This window comes from Artibeus jamaicensis, unplaced genomic scaffold (assembly GCF_021234435.1).
Source record: "Artibeus jamaicensis isolate MK-2021 breed Jamaican fruit bat unplaced genomic scaffold, CSHL_Jam_final contig_456, whole genome shotgun sequence".
Classification (NCBI taxonomy): domain Eukaryota; kingdom Metazoa; phylum Chordata; class Mammalia; order Chiroptera; family Phyllostomidae; genus Artibeus; species Artibeus jamaicensis.
Genome location: NW_026521839.1, coordinates 7304161 through 7326941, shown reverse-complemented (window position 1 = coordinate 7326941; position 22781 = coordinate 7304161). Strand labels below are relative to the sequence as shown.

The 22781-nt window shown below is 39.6% G+C and overlaps 1 protein-coding gene across 10 annotated transcripts; it reads right to left on the bottom strand.

Annotated features, from left to right (window-relative positions):
* Nucleotides 1-94: 94 nt before the first annotated feature.
* On the bottom strand, nucleotides 95-22513 carry CDC25C (cell division cycle 25C). Of its 10 annotated transcripts, none has more exons than XM_037147632.2 (13): nucleotides 22312-22513; nucleotides 21658-21867; nucleotides 20658-20767; nucleotides 19801-19846; nucleotides 17737-17770; nucleotides 17534-17623; nucleotides 10629-10787; nucleotides 6159-6260; nucleotides 4058-4120; nucleotides 2464-2562; nucleotides 1321-1454; nucleotides 816-927; nucleotides 95-617 (listed from the first exon to the last, which is right to left on the bottom strand). In XM_037147632.2, the coding sequence occupies exons 2-13, from the start codon at nucleotides 21849-21851 to the stop codon at nucleotides 468-470; spliced, it is 1293 nt and encodes a 430-aa protein (XP_037003527.2). In that variant the 5' UTR covers nucleotides 21852-21867; nucleotides 22312-22513; the 3' UTR covers nucleotides 95-467. The 10 variants fall into 10 exon arrangements, with proteins under 10 accessions (XP_037003527.2, XP_053522470.1, XP_037003528.2 ...); XM_053666495.1 differs by having other exon boundaries at nucleotides 6159-6209; XM_037147633.2 differs by having other exon boundaries at nucleotides 22336-22513.
* Nucleotides 22514-22781: the final 268 nt, after the last annotated feature.

The following is a 22781-nucleotide window of genomic DNA, read 5'->3' as shown; positions in this document are numbered from 1 at the left end:
CATATAAATCTTCTAGGAACAGACAAAGCTTATAATCACATCTCTCATTCTACAATGTTTATTTTCCCATTTAAGAAAAGGAAAGAGAGGGAAAGAAACAAGGGTAATACAGAAAAAGAAGGTGGTCAAATGTGTTGCATAGCCAGCAGCTCAGGGAGAAAAAGAGCTGGCTGGCTTGTGAGAAGACGCTAGTAGTTAGAGAGTGCAAGCACTCCCTGAAGCAACACACATTTCAGTGCAACCCGAAGCTACAGCTTACAGAGCCTGCTCCAGGATTTCACCACCAGCCAGCAGCTCTACTGAAACCTAGGCAATTCCAAGATCTAGGATTACATCACTTTGGCAGCCTGCTGATTTGCAGATATCCTTTTAACAATCTTGAGCGTAGCCATGTAGAAGATGGCCTGTTTCTACCTGGAGTTTCTACAATGTCTGCAGTGACTCCTAGGCAGCCAGCAACTGATCTATCATGGGCTCACATCCTTTACCAGCAAGGCAATCTGTTCCTGCAGCTGCCGTTCCCCTTCCCATGCTTTGCTCTGGTTTCGACACTTCAGCAGCTCCTCCTTATGGTCCTGGTGATGCATAGGGCAGTAGCTCTGTGGTTCACACAGCACCTGAAAGGTCAGGGACAGGGTAAGGGATTCTCTAGGTTCCTCAACTCTGCCTACGAAGTATAATAAAGAGTGCTGGTAGTGGCTAAGAAGGAGCAGCAGTTTCTTCTTGAAGGGGCTTATAGGCCCTGGGAGTTGCATGCTGAAGTTGGATCCCCCAAACCTGGGCTTCCCCATTGCCCAACATGCTCCATCCTTTACCATATATTCTAGAAAGAAGTCTCTGTAGCCCCCTTTGAGGATATACAGCTCTGGGTAGTACAGTGCAGGATACTGGTTCAGGGCCCTGTCCTCTTCTCTCAGAGAGCGGCACCTTTAGAGAAAACCCGGGGATGTGTGGAATGGAAAGAAGCAAGGTCAGGATTCCATGGTCAAAAAAAAAAACAATGGGGAAAGGGAGAAAGAATAGATTATTACTAACCTCATAAGGACCTCCAGATCTTATTATTTTTGCACAATAAAGTCTAATTAGTGGCATTCTTTCTCCTTTCCTCCACTGGTGCCTAGTTCCCTATTTTTCCCCCCTTCACTGCTCCAAACTTTTGAATTGTAGAAACCCTCTTCTTACTAATCTGTACCATTCTTCAACCTATAGTAGACAGTAGTCATTTATTCAGTCTCTGTGAACTGGTCTGGGAAGGTTCCCTTATAATTTCTAACTCAAGTTCAATTTCCATCACACACCCTACCCCATGTAGACACTTACATTCGGGGACCCCTCTCTGAGGAGAATTCACAGTGGAATAGGATAATTATTCTTTTCTGGGCATCCAAAGGGACAATAGGCATCTTCAGAAAGAAGTTATATAGTTCTTCCTGACTGTACAAGTTTAAGGCTCCCTGTAGAAGAATTTTAATAAGTTATTTTCTCAAGGAAATCTGTGGACAGTGACAGAACTTAGAAACACTTGGGATACCATAACACCTAGGGAAATCCAGGAGAGGAAGGCCAGACTATAAGCACTTTCAGAAAACAGACCTCATTGTATCTCTGTATCTACCCCCAGGGCCTAGCATTGAGCTTGGTATGTAGTAGTTGCTCAATAAAAGCTTGTAGAACTAAATTGCCTGAAGTGTAGGCTCATTGTGAGGAATGTCTATGAGCAGTAAATGTTTGCAATGTGCTTCTCAATCCTTGAATTAATGTTTTTATTTCCAGGTAAGAACACCTGGGCCCTGGTTGGTGGTGGCTCAGTGGATTGAGCACTGACCTGTGAACCAAAGGGTCAAAGGTTCTATTCCCAGTCAGGGAACATGCCTGGGTTGCAGGCCAGGTCAGGTCCCCAGTAGAGGGTGCATGAAAAGCAACCACACATTGATGTTTCTGTCCCTCTCTTTCTCTTTCCCTTCCTCTCTAAAATAAACAAATAAAATATTCAGAAAAAAAAAAGAACACTTGGCTCCTACAAAAAAGAGGGAGATTGGTCTAGAAGAGAAGGAGAAAGTAAATTGCTCAACGTATAAGGAATTAGAATAACAATGAGGACTTGCAGCTTTGATGCACTCCAAAGGTATAGTGTCTGCCCTGGTTCTAGGGTTCACAGGACATTTTGGCCAAAGATTTCTTAGTAAAGAACTATCTTGCCCTGGCTGGTGTAGCTCAGTGGATTGAGCGTGGGCCTGCGAACCAGAGTATCATGGTTCAATTCCCAGTCAGGGCACATGCCTGAGTTGGAGGCCAGTTCCCAGCAGGAGATGCACAAGAAGCAACCATACATTGATATTTCTCTCCCTCTCTCCTTCCCTTCCCCTCTAAAGATAAATAAATAAATAAAATCTTATAAAATCTTTAAAAAAAAAAGAGCTATCTCCACCCCTTCTCCTGCTAATGTCCCCAATTAATCCTCACCTGGATGTGTCCTCCCAGGTACTCATACGGATAGCGGCAATCGATGATATAAAACTTCTCAATCAGACCCTGGAATTTCCCCAACAGTAAGGCAGCCACCTGCGCACAAACTATGACTGAATACTCTGCTCACTGTCACTCTCAAGGAAAAAAGTGCCAGTCACACAGTTTCTGATTTATATTCCCTTTAGTCACCCAGGATTCCCCTGTATTTGAAATGTTGCAATGGTTCAGCCCTACCCCACATATGAGGATAGAATAAGAAGTGGCCTTTTTAGAGAACCAAAATAGCTGGTATTACCAGGATACCAGAAAGGAAAAACAAACAAACAACAACAGAAAAACCCTACTGAAGCTACTCATCTTAAGACAGGCATGGCTAGAATCAGTCTTTCAGAAATACACAAAGACTCTGCAGTAGCACAGGTAGCAGCTAAAGATCTAGAGTTTGCAAGAAGAGATGGGGAATGGTTCCCACCCCCCAATATAAAGGAAGAAAGCAAGTCTTCTAGAAAAGAATATAGGAGAAAAGTTTAACACTCAGAGGAGGAAATGTAAGCTGCATGGAGGAGTACAAATTGATTCCAACTTTCTGGAGGCTCCTACTTTTATATGCATTTGTAAGGTCATATAAAAATAAACGTAATTATACTTTGACTCAGCAATTTTCCCCCTAACACCTTAAGAAAACAGAAAAGTACAAAAAAATGTGGTACACTACTATTCACCTCAGCATTGTTATAGGTTATCAAAATATCACAAATAATAGGGGTTTAATTAAATAAATTACACATGTCAGTATAATAGACTATTATATAGCCATTAAAAGGATAACTAGCCCTGGCTGGTGTAGCTCAGTGGATTGAGCGCAGGCCTGTGAACCAAGGGGTCGTGGTTCGATTCCCAGTCAGGGCACATGCTTGGGTTGTGGGCCAGGTCCCCAGGAGTGGGTGTGTGAGAAGCAACCACACACTGATGTTTCTCTCCCTCTCTCCTTCCCTTCCCCTTTAAAGATAAATAAATAAAATCTTAAAAAGAAAAGGATAACTAAGCTAATTGTAACACTACATATTCATCATGACCTGATTTTTATAAAGCATATGCCAGAATATAAAATCTTGAGGGCCCTAAGGAGAATATTACTTGTGGTTGTCTCTGGTGGCAAGATTATGGGTAGGGTGACCAAATAATTATTGCACAAACTGGGACACTTTTTAGAGTGAAAGAGAACACTATTAATAATTACTCTGTATTAGTAGGCATAAATTATAACATGTAAACCTAAAAGGTTTACCAGGATGTAAGGTCACCCAAACTAAGTGGTTTTTCCCTTTGGGATTTTGCTCCTTTTGCTTTAATTTTCCTTTCTTTCATTTTTTTCCTTTCATGAAAATTATATATCATTTATTTAATTGAAAACAAAGGTGACAGAAGAAAGGGATAAAAGTGAGTCCTTTAATACAGCTTCAATTGAATAAGGGGCTTGGTTAGTGAACACAGTGAGAGAAATACAATTGGAAGTGGGGATTTTAGGGACAGAACAGACCAGATGGTGGCTTATGTAACCAGTTACCATCTCCAGAAATCTGCTTACTGTTTCTGGGTTGATGTACTTCAGATCTTGGTGTCTCCCTGACACAGTTGGCAGCGCACATACCTAGAAATACCAAGGGCTAAAATAACAGCAAATTTTCTAAACCCCAATTTGAGATCAAATGCCCATATATTGTCCTTCTTTCCAAATGACCTTTAAACCCCCAATGGTCTCTATAATGTGCATTCCACTTCTAGAAAACTATAGCAGTTCTATTTCTAGGAAATGAGTTTAAAGAACTAATTAAGAATGAGTATGAAGTTTTAGATTTAGCTATAACTATGTGCATCTTGGTATAATTTTTCACAAGGAAAAATTATAAAATATTCTACAAGAAGGTACTTATCAAAAAATTATGGGCAGCCAAAAAATAAAATACTGTACTGCTATTAAAAATGATGAAATAAGCAGAACTCTGCTTATTCTGAAAGAAGCAGAACTCTTTACTGACATGGAAAAAAGGTTCCTGATATAATAAATGAGGGTGAAAAAACAGATCACGAAACAGTAAAAATCAGTTTTTGTGGAAAACCAATAAATGTGTTGTGTATGTACATGTGTGTTTGTGAAAATGCATAGAGAAAAGTATGGAGAGCCCTAGCTGGTATGGCTCGGTAGATTGAGCACCAGCCTGTGAACCAAAAGGTCACTGGTTCAATTCCCAGTCAGGGTACATGCCTGGGTTGTGGGCCAGGTCCCCAGTTGGGTGTGTGTAATCTCTGACAAACAGATGTTTCTCTCCCTCTCTTTCTCCCTGCCTTCCCTCTCTCTAAAAAATAAATAAATAATATCTTTAAAAAATGAAAATGAATCAGCCAATGAATTCATAAATAAGTGTAGCAACAAACAGATGTTTCTCTCTCCTTTCCTTTCTCTCTAAAAATCAATCAATCAATCGAAGAATTTTTAAAAACTCTGGAGAGATATACACCAAGATGTTAAAAGCACTTATACTCTGGTTGATAAGATTTGGGGTAGACTGCTCTTTCCTTGTTAATTTTCTATCTGGAAAATCTATCCATTAATGTGAATGGGGTGTCAAAATCCCCTACTATGACTGCAGTACTATCAGTCTCTCCCTATCTGTCCATCAAGATTTGCTTTCCATATTTACATGCTCCTATGTTGGGTGCATAAATGTTTACAAGGGTTATATCCTCTTGTTGGAGTGTTCCCTTTATCATTATGTAGTGTTTTTCTTTGTCTCTTACTATTGCCTTTGTTTTAAGGTCTATTTTGTCAGATATAAGTATTGCTACCCAAGTTTTGTTCTCATTTCCATGAAAAAAAAATCATTTGCATGGAATACCTCTTTCCATCCCTTTACTTTTAGAGTATTACGCTAAGTGAAATAAGCCAGACAGAGAAAGACAAATACCATATGATTTCACTTATAGTGGAATCTAGTGAACAAAATTAACTAACAAAATAGAAACAGACTCATAGATACAAAGAACAGATTGACAGCTATCAGAGGGGAGGGGGTTGGGGTACTGGATAAAAAAGGTGAAGGGACTAAGCAAAAAAACCTTATAGACAGACAACAATATGGTAAAAGGGGGTGGGTGGTAGAAGGGGATAAAGGGGGATAAATGGTGATGGAAGGAGACCTGACTTGGGGTTTCTAACAGGTCACCTGTTTGATCCCAGTCAGGGCACAGTCCTAGGGTGTGGGCTAGGTCCCCAACTGGGGACGTGTAAGAGGCAACCAATAGACATTTCTCTCCATCTCTATCTCCCTCTCTTAACCTCTCTCTAAAATAAGTAAATAAATAATTTTTAAAAGATGTGGGGTAGATTTCATTTTCTACCTTTTCTGTAATGACCAAGTATTACTTACATAATTTCAAAGGATAGTTTTAAAAAGAAAAAAGGTAATAAGCCTCATACTTTCCCCACTGTTCTAGATTTTCCCCAGAATGAACAGGAATACTTTCTCAATGAAAAGGCTTAGAGCTTAGATCTACCACTACAGCACCTTCAGGTTGTCTGTACTTGGTGAGGATGCATAATTATACCTAGTGTTCTCTGAAAGCAGAGAAGAAAAGATTCAGACCCAGAATGACTCACTGAAATACAGGAAAAATGCACCCACACTCACCTTGGAGAAATCACCGGTCAGGTACCCCTGCTTAGAATTTTCCTCCAGCATCTGAGTGATATTAAAGTTACAGCAAGAGACTGTCTTCTTTAGAACTAAGTCCTGAAAATGATACCCCAGTTCTCAAAATCAGGGGATGAAAGAAGTAGAGAATCATTTAAAAACTGTATGCTTTTTGTTTTAGTAAGTCCACTTGTTGCTAAGGAAATAAAAATATGCACAAAAAAACTGGCTGTAGAGATGGATATCCCAGCATGTTTATAAACAGAAAGAAAATTACTAATAAATTAAATGTTCAATAACAAAGTCTTAGTTAAACAAATCATATACCAAATATTATAGGTTGCAATTATACAATATGTACATTGTAGATTAAGTTCATTGGCATGGAAATAAGTTCATGATATCATTAAGTAATTTAGAAAAATGCTTTGTAATACCACTTTAATCAAAGAAAAAAATTGTATAGAAGAAAAGTGTCTGGAAGAACCTATACAAGTGTTAACAGTAATTATCTCAGGCCTGTGAAACTATGGGCATTTGTTAACAACTTCTTTTTGTTTATTTGAATATTCTATGCTATCATATACTGATTTTATAAAACAGACAAATGTATTTAGATTTTTTTTAAGGAAGGGTAATTTGGAAACTGAGAAGGCATCACCATTTCCTCATGGCCTATACACTCCTCAACACACAGGCCCGCTACTCTCTGCATCGCTCTACTGCTCATCAAGGTCATCAACAATCTTCATGCTGCCACATCCAATCATTGCTTCTTCAGCCATAATGCATATATCTTTCTGAACTGCAGAGGCTTCCACTGAGTTGGCTAATACTTTCTTCCTTGACTTTAATGGCAGAACCTCCTAGTTTTTTAGTTTAGTTCCAATGTAGACAACCCTTATACTAAAAGAATTGTGATGCTTCCATCTCTCTGCTGTTCCTTCTCAGCCTTCTTTGTTGGGTCTCCTCACCTACCAAATCTCCAACAGATGCTGGATTCATCAGGGCTAGCTCCTGGTTCTTTTTTATCTCTTCATTCTTGCCATAGGTGATTTTTCTTTCCCCCCATAAATTTAAATTTCTCCTCTATGCTGATGACTCTCAAATTTCTATTTCCAGTCAAGACCTCTGCTCTTATTTTCAGACTTCCATATCCACACACCTGCTTAACAATTTTTGGGTAACTTCTGGGTGACAGAGCAGTGAATAAGAGAGTAGAAGAGACAGATAAATAAATATATTCTATATTTGTATACAGTGATAAATGCTTTAAGTAAAAAATAAAGAAAAATAAAAATATTTTTAAAATACTAGGGTTGGGAAGCTTGTCAAGGAAAGACCTTTCTGACCAGGTGACAAATGTGGAAAAATGAGGCTGAAATGAGCAATAAAATCATGTGTTGCCTCTGGAAAAAATGTTCCGGGCCGAAGGAAAAACAAATGCAAAGACCCTGGTAAGAATGGCAAAAGGATGGCTCCATTTGGTATGGTATTATTAGCTCAAAAACTAAATTGAAACAATGCTATAAACCATCTAGAGCCAAGGGTGTCCAACTTTTTGGCATCTCTAGGCTACACTGGAAGAAAAAGAGTTGTCTTGGGCCACACATTAAACACATAAACACTACCCCTGGCTAGTGTGGTTCAGTGGATTGAGTGCCAGCCTGAGGACCAGGAGGTCGCCAGTTCAATTCCCAGTCAGGGCACATGCCTGGGTTGTGGGCCAGGTCCCCAGGTGGGTGTATGCGATCTCTGACATACTGATGTTTCTCCCCTTCTCTTTCTTCCTCCCTTCCCCTCTCTCAAAAAGTAAATAAATAAGATCTTTAAAAAAATACACACAAACACTAACAAAAAGTGATGAGAAAAAAAGTTTTAAGTAAATTTATGATTTTGTGTTGGGCCACATTCACAGCCATCCTGGGACACATGTGGCCTGCAGGCCGCGGGTTGGACACCCCCGATTCTAGACCTAACAGATGTGGATAAAACTGCACTGAACAACAACATAATATACATATTTCTCAAATACAAATGGAACATTCTCTAGGGTAGCCCATATGTCAGGTCATAAAACAAGCCTCAATAACTTTTAAACTATTGACATCATACAAAGTATGTTTTCTGACCACAAAGGAATAATTAGAAATTAATAACAGGAAAAAAATCTGGAAAATTCAGAAATATATGGAAATCAAACAACAAACTCCTACATAATCAGTGGGTCAACAAAGAGCACAGTGGAAATTAGAAGATACTTTTTTTTTTTTTAAATCAGTGTATGGTTGCTTCTGGTGCATTCCCTGCTGGGAACTGGCCTGCAACCCAGGCATGTGCCCTGATGGGGAATTGAACTGCGATCATTTGGTTCGCAGGTCCGTACTCAATCCACTGAGCTACACCAGCCAGGGCTAGGTACTTGAAAAACTTAGACACAATATACCAAAACTTAGGGTATGCATCTAATGTAGTGTTTAGGTGAAAATGTATAGCTGCAAATGGCTATAATAAAGAAGAAAGATACTAAGTCAATGACCTAAATTTCCATCAAAGAAGAAACTAAATCTAAAGCAAGCAGAAGGAAGAAAATAAGAATAATAAGAGCAAAACTTAATGAAATAGAGAATAGAAAAACAGAGAAAAACAAAAGTTGGTTCTTTGAAAAGATCAACAAAATTGATAAACCTTTTAGCTAGACTGACCAGAAAAAAAGAGAGAAGACTCAAATTACTAAACTTAGGAATGAAAAGGAGGACACTTCTACCAACCTTAGAGAAATAATGAAAAGATGATAAGGGACTACTATGAACAACTATGTGCCAATAAGTGAGAACACTTAGATTACATGGACAAATTCCTAAAAAGACAAGAACTACTGAAACTGACTCAAGAAGGAACAGAAAATCTGACTACACCTGCAAAAAGTAAAGAAACTGAATTAGTAATTTAATAACTTCCCATGAAGAACAGCTCAGGCCCAGGTGACTTAAATGGTAAATTCTGCCTAACATTTAAATAAAGAAATAAAAAGCAATTCTACACAAACACTTTCAGAACGTTGAAAAGAGAATTCCTCCCAAATGATGACATCATTACACTGATACCAATACCTAAGACAACACACACACTCAAAAACATAAAAAATCGGTATCTCTACTTAGCACAGACTCAAAACTTCTCAACAAAAATCTAAAATATATATATATAAATGATAATATACCATGACCAAATAAGCTTATCACAGGAATGCAAGGTTGTTTTAACTTTCGAAAATTAATGTATTCACTATATTAACAGGTTAAAAAAGGAAACCCATATGATTATCTTATGAGATGCAAAGTATTTGACAAAATGTAGTATCTGTTTCTGCTAAAATTTCTCAGCAAACTAGGAATAGAAAGGAACTTCCCTCAACCTGATAAGTGGCATATCAAGAAACCTACAAAAACATCATTCTCAATGGAGAAAAACTGGATGCTTTTCTTGTTAGGGTACAAGGCAAGGAGTTCTCAATAATTTTAAGACTCTAACACCTGAAACCAATACAAAATAAAATTGAAAGAAAAAAGATAGTAAAGGATTTCTGATATCAAAAGTTTGAGAACCGTTAATCTAGGAGAAAGAACAGTGATAATACAGGAGAGAGAAAGAAGAAATACTGAAGGAGCAGATGAGATGCTTCCATCTGAGTCAGAGTTTTTGCAGTCTCTACAATAGCTGACAAGACCCTACATGATCTGTCCTCCTGCATCTTGCCTTCTGCCCTCATCTGCACACTGCAATTGCTCACTTTGCTCCAGCCAGAATGGCCTACTTACTGTTCCATGAACATGCCAAGCACACTCCCACCTTAGGGGCATTGCAATTATTTTACCTTCCACCTGGAATAACTCATTTGTCTTGATATGTTTGTCTGGCCCTCACTGCTTCAATGTCTGTTCAAATGTCACTCTCTGATGAGAGTTCTTCTCGGTCTGTGAAACCTGTCAACTCCCATTCTATCCCATCCCAATCCAGACACTCACTGCTTCCTTATAGTATTTTAACTATCAACCATAATATAAAGGTTATTTTTTATTCATCTGTCTCCTCCTGATTAGAATGTATGCTTTGTGAGAGCAGGGGCTCTCTTGTGCTGTTGAGGTCACTACTGTATCCCCAGTGTTAAGTGAATGAATTAATTGGTATATTCCATCCATTACCATGATCACCTATACCAAATTACACTTGATGGTGATCTACTCAAAGTACTAACTAGAACTGCCCACCCAGCAGTAAGAAGAGTTGTATGGTGACCTGAGGCCCTATCAGTCAGGTAGCCGTTACAAGTGTAGAGACCAAGTCTTCTTGATCTCTGCAGACCTGCCACTTCGTACAATAACTGTAACATATTAGATATGCAGTATTCTTCATTTAAAAATGAAGGAATGAAAAGTGCAAAGATACCATCAGAGAGCACTGTACCTTGACCTCTTCTTGATCTTCCAGGGAAAACTCCATCAATTCATCTGAAATCTCCTCTGCCTGGTCTTTTTCTAGGTTTGGATTTTTATCTAATTTTGAAATTGTAGTGATGGGACTGCCCAAATATTTCATTTCACTTTCCACCAAGTTTCCATTGTCCTGCAAAGAATATTGACAATATTATAAGTTATCCAGGACACTTACCATAGAACATGTACACAAAATTCAAAATGAATCAAAGACCTAAATGTAAGAGCTAAAACTATAAAACTCTTACAAGAAAATATCGGGGGAAAATTTCATGACTTTGGATTTGGTAATGATCCTGATTCTGAGATATGACATAAAAACAAACATTTTTCTTTTAGAAATGGATAAACTGAGCTTCATCAAAATCTAAAACTTTTGCATATCAAAGAATACTATCAAGAAAGTGAAAAGGTATCCCACAAAATGGGAGAAGATATTTGCAGATCATCTATCTCATAGGGTGTGTGTGTGTGTGTGTGTGTGTGTGTGTGTGTACACACACACACAATGTTCCTTCTTTCTGCTCTGGTAGCAGAAGCTATGGAACAAATTCTGCCACAACACATTTCATGTCAAGATCCTGTGTCAAAATCTCAGACACAAAATTTCAGATGTGTATACACACACACACATTTATGATGTTTGCCCAGAAACTCCAACCATTGTTAATATAAGGAGAATGGTTCACATGCCATCAATGTAGCCTGACAGCCAAGGAGAGTAGACTAGAATATACATGTGTGAACAATGACAGCCTCACTGTACTGGTCAGTGGAGGCAGTAGACGACTTTGCATGAGTACATGTACTGTGTAGCTGTTGCATTCAAAATGACTGAGCAAGTAGAGCAACAAATTTGCATCATATTTTGCATTAAGCTTGAACATTCCTCTGTGGAAACTATTTGGATGATTCAGAAGGCTTTTGGAGATGATGCAGTAAGTGCAGCGCAAATAAAAGTGTGGCTCAAACCCTTCAAAGATGGTCAAGAATCTGTTAAAAGTGATCCACATTCTGGAAGGCCTACAACAAGCAGAACACACAAGAATGCTGAACATGTACAGGCTGCAATCAACAAAGCTTGGCGACTGACAGTATGAGAACTAAAAGCTGATCTGGGGATTCCAAAATTTTGTGTCCAAGATTATGACGCAGGATCTTGGCATGAAATTTGTGGCAAAATTTGTACTATAGCTTCTGCTACTAGAGCAGAAGGAACATCATGCTGCATTTGCTAACAAATTAATTCAAACCACTACCAATGAACCAGATTTCCTCAAGAAGGTCATAACTGGAGATGAATCATGAGTCTATGGCTATGATCCAGAAATGGAGGCTCAGTTGTCCCAATCGAAGTCACCTGGTTCTCCATGCCTGAAGAAGATGCAGGGAAATCAAGACCATGTTAACTGTTTTTTTATTGGGAAGGTGTTTTCCACCACAAGTATGCTCCTCCAGGACAAACAATTAATAAGGAGTACTACCTCAGTGTTCTTTGTCACTTGAGAGATGTAATATGACAAAAATGGCTGCAGCTATGGGCAACTGGTGATTGGCAGCTTCATCATGCATCATGTCTTGTGCAGAGTTTTTTGGTGAAATATCAAATCACCCAGGTGACTAAACCCCCTTACAGCCCAGATTTAGCACCCTGCAACTTCTGACTTTTCCCACAACTAAAATCACCTTGAAAGGGAAGAGATTTCAGACTGTCAATGACATTCAGGAAAATATGATGGACCAGTTGGTGGCCATTGGGATAACTGTGTGAGTAGGCCAGGTGCCCACTTTGAAGGGAACTGAGGCATCATTGTCCTACATACAATGTCTCTTGTATCTTCTTCAATAAATGTCTCTTTTTGATATTACATAGCTGTATACTTTCTGAATAGTTGTCTGTGTGTGTGTGTATGTGTGTACCTGCTACCACCCAACAACAGCCAAAACAGAATTTGAATAGAAATTTGTTCAAAGATGGCATACAAATGGCCAATTAGTACACAAAAAATGTGCAACCTAACTAGTTATTCAGAAAATACAAATCAAAACCACAATGAGACACTACTTCATACTCATCAGGATAGCTATTTTGTGTGTGTGTGTGTGTGTGTGTGTGTATAAAAAACAATAACAAGTATTGTCAAAGATATGGAGAAATTGGAATCCTTGGATATTACTGTAGGAAATGTCAAATGGTACAACTGCTATGAATAACAGTATGGCAGTTCTCCAAAAAGTTAAACAAAAAATTACCAAATAATCCACCTATTCCATTTCTGGGCATATACCCCCCAAAGTTGAAAGCATGGGCTTGAACAGATATTTGAATATCAATATTATAGCAGCAGTAGTCATAATAGTCAAAAGGTAGGAACAACGCAAAAGTCCATCACAAATTAATGAAGAAACAAAATGTGATATATTCATGAAATGGGAAATTATTCAGCCATAATAAGATATGAAATTTTGATACATGTTACGAACATGGGTGAATGTTTAAGACATTATGCTAAGTGAAGTAAACAGACAGAAAAGGGCAAATGTTATACGATTCCACTTACATGAAGTACCTAGAGTAGTCAAATATATGAGGCAGAAAGTAGACTAGAGGTTACTGGGGAAAGAGGAATGAGAAGTTATTATTTAATGGGTAGAGAGCGTCTATTTTGAATGATGAAAAATTCTGGAAATGGACAGTGGTGATGGTTGTACAACATTGTGAATGTATGTAATGCCACTGGATTGTCCACTTAAATATTAAAATGGTAAATTTTGCCCTGGCTGGTGTAGCTCAGTGGATTGAGTGCAGGCGGCGAACCAAAGTGTCCCAGGTTCGATTCCCAGTCAGGGTACATGCCTAGGTTGTGGGCCAGGTCCCCAGTGGGGGCCACATGAGAGGCAACCACACATTGATATTTCTCCCTCCCTTCCCCTCTCTCTAAAAATAAATAAAATCTTTTAAAATCTTTTTTAAAAAAGGTAAATTTGACTTCCAGCCAAGATGGAGGCGTAGGTGGAAACACTGTGTCTCCTCGCACAACCAAGTTTAAAGACAACAAAGTTTTAGTAACAAAAATGCAACCAAAACACAGAAAATTGAACTATAGGGAAGTCCGACAACAACGAACTGTTCAGCCAGACCAGTAAGAGGACCAGAGCCAGCGATTGGTGAAGTGGGGTTTCACAGGAAAACTCGGCCAGACTGACCCAGGCGTGTGGGCAGCAGTTGGCAGATCCCAGGTGTAGGGTTGTAACGAGCAGACCCAGTGAGGGCGCAAGGTAGGTGGCTGACCGTGGTCACACATTGGAGCGCAGATAAACCAGGTGAAGGAGCAAGCAGTAAGACAGACCAGGCAGGCCCCAGTGGCGAGAAGCAGCAGAGGGGACTGTTATTACCCCTCTTTGACCCCACCCCCACATACAGCGTCATAGCCCAGTGACTGAATTGCCCCGCCCTGGTGAACACCTAGGGCTCTGCCCCTCATCCGTAACAGGCGTGAACAGACCGAAACATGATGGCTCAAGAAAAACTCAAAGCTCCAGAACCAATAACTCTAAGTGACCAAGAAATAGCCAACCCTTCAGATGTATAGTTCAAAACACTGGTGGTCAGGATTCTCACAGAACTGGTTGATTTTAGTCACAAATTAGAGGAACAAATGAAGGCAAAACTAATTGAAATGAAGGGAAATGCACAGGAAACCAATAGTGATGGAAAGGAAACTGGGACTCAAATCAAAGGAGTGGACCAGGAGGAAGAAAAAAATGACCAAACAGAAAAATACGAAGAAACAAGAATCCAAAAAAATGAGGAGAGGCTTAGGAACCTTCAGGACATCTTTAAACGTTCCAACATCTGAATTATAGGGGTACCAGAAGGGGAAGAGGAACAGCCACAAGTGGAAAATTTATCTGAGCAAACGATAAAGGAGAACTTCCCCAATCTGGAAATCCAGGAAGCTCAGAGAGTCCCAAAGTCGGATCTAAGAAGGAACACACCAAGGCACATCATAATTACACTTCCCAGGATTAAAATGAAGGAGAGAATCCTAGAAGCAGCAATAGATAAGGGGACAGTCACCTACAAAGGAGTTCCCATCAGACTGTCAGCAGATTTCTCCAAAGAGACCTTACAGGCAAGAAGGGGCTGGAAAGAAGTATTCCAAGTCATGAAATCCAAAGACCTACATCCAAGATTGCTCTATCCAGCAAAGCTTTCATTTAGAATGGAAGGGCAGATAAAGTGCTTCTCAGATAAGATCAAATTCAAGGAGTTCATCATCACCAAGCCCTTATTATATGAAATGTTAAAGGGACTTATCTAAGAAAAAGAAGATAAAAAAGATGAACAGTGAAAGGACAGCAAACTCACAGATATTAACAACCACACCTAAAACAAAAGCAAACTAAGAGGACAGCTAGATCAGTAGCAGAACCATAGAAATGAAGATCTCATGGAGGGTTAGCAACAGGGGAGTGGAAGAAGGAGAAGGGGGGAGAAGGTACAGAAAATAAGTAGCATAGATGGTAGGTAGAAAATAGATAGGGGGGAGGGCAAGAATAGTACAGGAAATATAGAATCTAAAGAACTTGAGACAGGTGGTCATAAACTAAAGGAGGGAGAATGGTGGGGGAGGGGGTGTTCAGGGTGGAGGGGAATGAAGGGAGGAAATAGAACAAATGTAATGGCATAATTAATAAAATATATTTTTAAATAAATAAATAAATAATAAAATATTTATGCCCTTTAACCCAGTAGTGATAGTTCTTGGTACTAATCCTAAAGAAAAAGATCTGAAACATAGGCAAAGATTATACTCAAGAATTTACATGATAGTATTATTTATAGAAGCAAAATTTGGATATCACTAAATGTCCAATAATAAAGAAGTAAAGACATAAGTTATGGTCCATTAATTAGAAGAAAAACATCCATTAAAAATAATGTTTAGCCCTGGCTGGTGTAGCTCAGTGGATTGAGCCCCAGCCTGCAAACCAAAAGGTTGAATTCCTAGTCAGGCCATATGCCTAGGTTGTGGGCCAGGTCCTCTTCTGGGGTCGTGAGAGAGGCAACCACTAGATGTTTCTCTCCATCTCTATCTCCTTCCCTTCCCCTCTCCCTAAAAGTAAATAAATAAAATATTTTAAAATAAAAATAATGTTAAAAATAATAATGTTTTTATTTCAATAGCCATGGAAATAACCTAAATGTCCTTCGGTGGATGTTTGGATAAAGAAGAAGGTGTGTGTGTGTACACACACACACACACACACACTGAATACTACTCAGCCACAAAAAGAAGAAATATTGCCATTTTCGACAACATGGATGGATCTTGAGGGTATTGTGCTAAGTGCAATAAGTCAGATGGAAAAGACAAAAATGGCATGAATTCACTCTTATGTAGGATGAAACACAAAAAGCAACAATCTGGCCCTGACCAGGTAGCTTGTTCAGTTAGAGTATTGTTTTGATACACCAAGGTTGTGAATTCAATCCCTGTCAGGGCAAACAAGAATCAACCAATGAGCCCTGGCTGGTGTAGCTCAGTGGATTAAGCACAGGCCTGTGAAGCAAAGGGTCGCCAGTTCAATTCCCAGTCAGGGAACATGCCTGGGTTGCAGGCCAGGTCCCCAGTAGGAGACACAGGAGAAGCAACTACACATTGATGTTTCTCTCCCACTCTTTCACCTTCCCTTCCCCTCTCTCTAAAAATAAATAAATAATTTTTTAAAAAAGAATCAACCAATGAATATAAAAAAAAGCTGAACAACAAATCGATGTCTCTGTCTTCCTTCCTCTCTCTCTCTCTGTCTTCTTTCTTCCCTCTCTCTCTCTAAGCAATTAAAAAGAGAGAGAGGTTAGTTACAGAATTATCTTAGTGATTAGGCAAATCAGGAGAGGTCAGTTTCAACTTGGGATTCAAGGATGGCCCAAGGATGGCTTCAGCTCAGACCAAAAAGGACAGAGCTTTTTCAGAATAGGGACTAAAAAGCTAGATTAAGGAGAAATAAGAAATTAAGAACTCTAGTTCTGGTATGTGTGGCCCAATTGGTTGGGCATCATCCTGCAAACTGAAAGGTTGCCGATTTGATTCCCCGTCAGGGCACATGGGGAAATGGGGGAGGAATCTGGGTTGCAGGTTCAATCCCTGGTGGGGGCACATACAAAAGGCAATCAATTTTTTCTCACATGGAGGTTTCTTTCCCTCTCTTTCTTCCTCGATTCCCCTCTCTCTAAAAAATCAAAAATAAAGACTTATACATGAAGTCATGCAAATAGTCTATGAACAAGTTATGTGCCTTATTCCTACTTAATGTACTTAACTTTGTAATGTAATGTAAAAAATGTATTGCATATTTTAAAAAATATTTTATTTATTTTTAGAAAGAAGGGAAAGGAAGGAGAAAGAGGAGAGGAACACCAGTGTGTGGCTGCCTCCTGCGTGCCTCCCACTGGGGACCTGGCCCACGACCCAGGAATGTGCCCTGACTAGGAATAGAATCTGCAACCCTTTGGTTTGCAGGCCCCAACTCAATCTACTGAGGTACACCAGCCAGGGTGTAATGTAGTTTTTTTAAGTGTCCTAAATTCCTTAGACAATATTAACAGATATTTTTGTTCTTAAACCAATAAACTGAACATGAGTATAATGATGACCTACTATGCAAGACTCAGAATAGGTTTCTGTTCTAGGGTCAAACCTTAAAGAGAAAAACAGAAAACAAACCATAAAGAAGTTTTTTTCTGATAATGTTGCTATTCATTTGTCTACCATACTGAGGCATAAAAAACAAGGTCTCATGATACCAATGACTTGCTCTGCTCAAAGGAATACAACTGCTAATGTATCTAGGTTTCCATTAGACACTCACGTTTCCTTTGTTTGTGGATGAGGTACATATTGCATCTATCTTCCTATTGCCATGATCCAAAGCATTCGGAGTGCTACAAAGCAGTTGTGCCTACAAGAGATGGTTTTCTGAGAACATTCAGCAACCTCCAGCCACAGTTGAGCTGGAAACCCTCTTTTTCCCCCTAGAAACAAAGCCAAGTCTAAGAAAGAAGACCTACTCACTGGGCTGCATTTTATAAGGCACTGGTGATGATTCCTGCAGATCAAAACAAAAATAAAAATTACCAGTCTGTTTAGATCCAAATACTGTTTGATTGTTCATCAGTGGCTTAGAGCCAGCTTTTCCTTTCCTGCATTCTAGGATCCCTATACCTAGTTGATATGTCTATTCAAATAACAATATGGTAGGGTGCTCTCTGTGGTAAATGTTAAGATGAGTGACATTCTGAAGATAAGGCCTTTATTTTTTATCTACATATGTATATATAACCATATGTATACTAGATATGAATCAAAGATGATGATTTTGTCCTATATCTTATATAGACATAATTTATAATTTATTAATTTTCCAGCATTGACTACTGAGAGCTAGTATTTTTTCTTTTCATGAATTTCTATCCCCCTTCCGAGGAGTTCATTTGTCTACATGAGTTAGGGCATTTTAAGTAATTCAAAGAAAATACAAATAATACAAAGTAAATTTTCACATGTAATAGTCATTGAAAGCCCTCCCTAGTGTACTAAAGTAGCACCTAATTCACCTAAACATTGAAGGATAAAGTTCTAAAAAGATTAAAACAGTCCAACAGAAAACTTACAATAAGTTTAAGAAGTTGAGTTAAAATTACTTTTTACTCCTTCAGTATTCCCTGACTGAACACTTTAAGATCTCTAACAAAGAATCTTCATTGTTAATAATAATAAATATTCTTTTTAAAATATTTAATCTTCATTGTATTTTTTAAAGGTTTTATTCATTTATTTTTAGAGAAAGGAAAGGAGGGAGAAAGAGAAGAAGAGAAACATCAATGTGTGGTTGCCTCTCACACACACACACACACACACACACACACACCCCCACTGGGGACCTGGCCAGCAACCCAGGCATGTGCCCTGGACTGGGAATTGAACCAGCAAACTTTTGGTATTGTATTTTTTTAACATTACCTTTTAGTCCCCTTACAACACCCTCCCCGCAGCAATCACCACACTGTTGTCCATGTCCATGAGTACTTTTTCCTTTTTGTTCAATCCCTCCACTGCCCTAAACCCCTCCCCCCACTAGCTGTCATCCTAGTCTCCATCTAGGATTCTGTGCAGTAAATATTCTAAAATATGCCCTGGCTGCTGTGGCTCAGGATTGAATGCCAACCTGCAAACCAAAGGGATGCCAGTTCGAATCCCAGTTTAGGGCACATGCCTGGGTTGCGGGCCACGTCTCAGGTAGGGGGAGCACATGAGAAGCAACCACACACTGATGTTTCTCTTCCTCTCTTTCTCCCTCCCTTCCCATAAATAAATAAATAAATAAATAAATAAACAAACAAATAAATAAAATACTTTAGCAGCTGCTATGTATTAAATGAAAATTTAATCCTTACAATAGCTGTTTATAAGAAGTGCTTTTAGCCCTGGCTGATGTAGCTCAGTGGATTGAATGCAGGCCTGCGAACCAAAGGATCCAGGTTTGATTCCCAGTCAGGGTACATGCCTAGGTTTCAGGCCAGTTCCCAGCAGGGGATGTACAGAGGCAACCATTCATTGATATTTCTCTCCCTCTCTCCTTCCCTTCCCCTCTAAAGATAAATAAATAAAATCTTAGAAGAAAAGAAGTGCTTTTATTATCTCCATTATTGTTTTTCTTTATTATTAATGAAGAAACTGAGGTGCGGTGAAGTTAAGAAGCTTGTCAAAGTCACAATTGGCAAGGTAGTAAGCTACTGGAATCCAGGCACACTGATTTTACAGCATACACTAGGCACATTAAGCACTAAGATACAGCACTACTCACATGCAGGTAACGATTTATGTCTAAGTGCAGTATATACCATTTTCCTCCACCCTTAACAATAATACTGATTATGTGTGATGGTTATAATAAATAGCCTTCATTTTCACAACACTCTGGAAAACTTAAAAACCTTTCAAGGGAAGGATCTAGGACTCCAAGCCCATTATACCCAGTGTGAAATGTTCTATACTCTGCAGAGTTTACATAGGATAAAATCCCTGTGCCAGTGCTGAAAGGCTTTAGCATGAGGTTCATTTAGCAAAAGAACTTACATCCAAGCTGACTGTATTTCCTGAGGTCCTGAAGAATCCAAAGGACCTACAATCAGATATGAAGTCATATTTGTCCATACATCCTGTCTTTCCTTCCAATTTTCTTCATTACCAGTAAATCGTATTAACTTCAAAGCTGACCTTCTAACTACAAAGGCTCTTGATAGGTACCAAATTCATGGTACAAAGTACAAGTTAATAGAATCTTAAGAATTTACATGTGACACTGAAAGACAAAGTGCTGGGAAACAATACACTAAACTACAGAGATTTTTGCCCTGGCTGGTGTGGCTCAGTGAATTAAGTGCTGGCCTGCAAACTGAAAGGTTGCCGGTTCAATTCCCAGTCAAGGCACATGTCTGGGTTGCAAGCCAAGTCCCCAGTTGGGTGCATGTGAGAAGCAACAGACTGATGTTTCTCTCTCTTCCTTCCCCTCTCTCTGAAAACAAATAAATAAGATCTTAAATGCAAAGTGACTCCTATTAATGTTATTATTTTTCTCTTCCCATTGGCTTGATCATTCTCCTCAAAAATCCTATATATAACCACAAAATTCCAACTTCAAAGCTCTCTACCTACTTTTACCACCTTCTCTATTCATCTTACTACTCTGACTTCTCCTTTAAAAGTTATTCTTTCCTGGCCCTGGCTGGGTGGTAGCTCCATTGGCTGGAGCATTATCCAAATACTCCAAGGCTGCAAGTTCAATCCCTGGTCAAGACACATACAGGAAACAACCAATGAATGAATGGAGGAGTAGAACAACAAAATTGATGTCTTTTTTCTCCCTCTTTCTTTCTCAAATCAATAAATAAAAATTAAGAAGAAAAAGTTATTCTTTTCCTTGAAGCCTTTACCTGCCTTCACCCTATCAGTTCCATCAAGGTCTGTAGGAGTGGTAAGCTGAGTGGCAGACATCTCGCCACTGCTTAGGCTCGAAAGATCAAGGCAACGTTTTGGGGTTTCTCTGTTGAGACATAATAGCACATCCATATTCTCATTAGGATATAATATTCATAAAAGGAAAAGATCACATTATCCTCAATGATTATCACATAATCTGAACAGTGTCCGTATGAATCCAATTGCTTTTGGGAATATTTCAGACTATGCTGAGAAAAATCTCCCACCTTTTCTCTTCTGTAGTAATCTCTACCTAATTTTCTCCTCACTAACATACTGAAACAGAGCGGTTTTTTGGTTTTTTTTATAATCAAAGACCAAAGTTTATTGACTGAGGTGGACCTTGACCCCACATCTTCTACTGTGTGCACCATGAGCACACCAGTTTGAATTCTCCCTTAAGTCTCTAGTGCTTCTCGAGTCTATAACTCTCCAATTTTGCTAGCTGAGGCATTAGATTGGGGTGTCAAACTCATTTTCACTGGGGGGGCACTTCAGCCTTGCAGTTACCTTCAAAGGGCCAAAATAATTTTAGTACTGTATAAGCGTAACTACTCCTTAACTGTTCAGGAGTTGAAATTACATTCGGCCCTTTGAAGGCAACTTCGAGGCTGAAGTGCCCCGCCAGGAAAATGAGTTTGACAGCCCAGCATGGTATAGCCAACATTTAAAGTACAATAACATAATATTAATACTAGTGAAGTGACCAACTCATATAATGCAAGAGTTTTCACAGACTTTCCGCACACATCACACCATTTGAATCTCACAAGATCCCAGTAAGATAGGAAGAGATTATTTCTAGGTCACAGAAAAGCAGTTCGAATATCAAAAGGGTCACACAGTCCAGGGGTAAGACTTAAACTTAGATCTTTGAGCCAGGGTAATCTCTCTTTTAAACTCAAAAAACCATTTACAAAAGCAAAGTAGATAAGGTGTGAAAGGTGGATTTACCCAGACAAAATACTTAGGTTTGCAGAATAACCAAAGAGACTGTTCACTGGCGTTCTTGGGACATCTGGACAGGTAGTAAAGGATGTGTCTCTCTCCAGGAGCAGGTTTAATATCATCCTTTGATGGGACCTGAAACTAGGTCCTGTGCCAGGACTTCCCTCCTCTCTTGTGGATGAATTGAGTTCTGCAGACATAGTCTCCGAGTGCTTACTAAGAAAAAAATGAAACCCATCTAAGAGGAGAACGTCATCTGCATGGGGCACGTCACAGATTGTCCGGTTTTCACAACCTCCCAATCCTTCCCAGCCGCGGCCAAGTGGATCTGGATCCGTGTTGAAGGACCGGCATCCCCAGACGGTGAATCAATCACCACTTGGCTTGAAGCAATCACACTTGCCCGAAAATTCCTGGCTTTTTCGTCGGAACGTGAAACTACCGAGAGGAAACCTCAGAGTTTTAAAGCAAAAATGAAAAAAAGGCTTTGACTTGTTTGGTACCACACAGCTCGTGACTCCACACCCGAAAGAACTCAGGTCTCTTAACTCGCGACAATACCGACCTTAGGGCCCCTGAACTTCTGTTTGTGGGGCTCCGACTGGCCCTTTGAAAGGAAATGGGTCTCCCCGATTCGGGCGGAGATGGCTCAGGTCTTACCTCAGGTTTGAGCCCGAGATTTACCTTCGGGAAAAATGGAAGTGAATGGGGGTCGGTCACAGTGAAGACCTGAGCAGAATTAAAGGAATTCTGGAGAAAGGTGGCAGTTAACCAGACTGCAATTCTACTTCTCGACTGGATACGCCGGAGCCAGGAATTGCCATTTCTCTCCTCAGGGCTTCAGACCAGCAGTATCAACAGCCACGGGACTTCACCGTTCAAACCTTCCGCCCTCCCAGTAACCTATCCTGCTCTTCTGTAAGATGAATCAGCCAATCTTTGCGCGCCCGCCCAGAACCCTCTCAGCCAATGGTTTGTCTCGTCCACCACCGGGGGCGTAGGCTTGCGTTGAAGGGAGCAAAATTTGCCCCGCCCCTCAGCCAGAGCAGGATGCGAATTGGCCCACTAGCGGAGGGCAAACCGCGCAATAAGCCCCGCCCCACACAAGCCTCGAGCACCATTGGCTTTCC

Excerpts from the sequence above, each read along its gene's own strand:
- CDC25C (XM_037147632.2), bottom strand. The coding sequence starts at position 21,851 with ATGTCTGCAGAACTCAATTCATCCACAAGAGAGGAGGGAAGTCCTGGC. Across the intron at positions 10,788-17,533 it reads CATCCACAAACAAAGGAAAC|GACAATGGAAACTTGGTGGA; the intron begins GTGAGTGTCTAA and ends TATTCTTTGCAG. Across the intron at positions 928-1,320 it reads TCAGAGAGGGGTCCCCGAAT|GTGCCGCTCTCTGAGAGAAG; the intron begins GTAAGTGTCTAC and ends TTTTCTCTAAAG.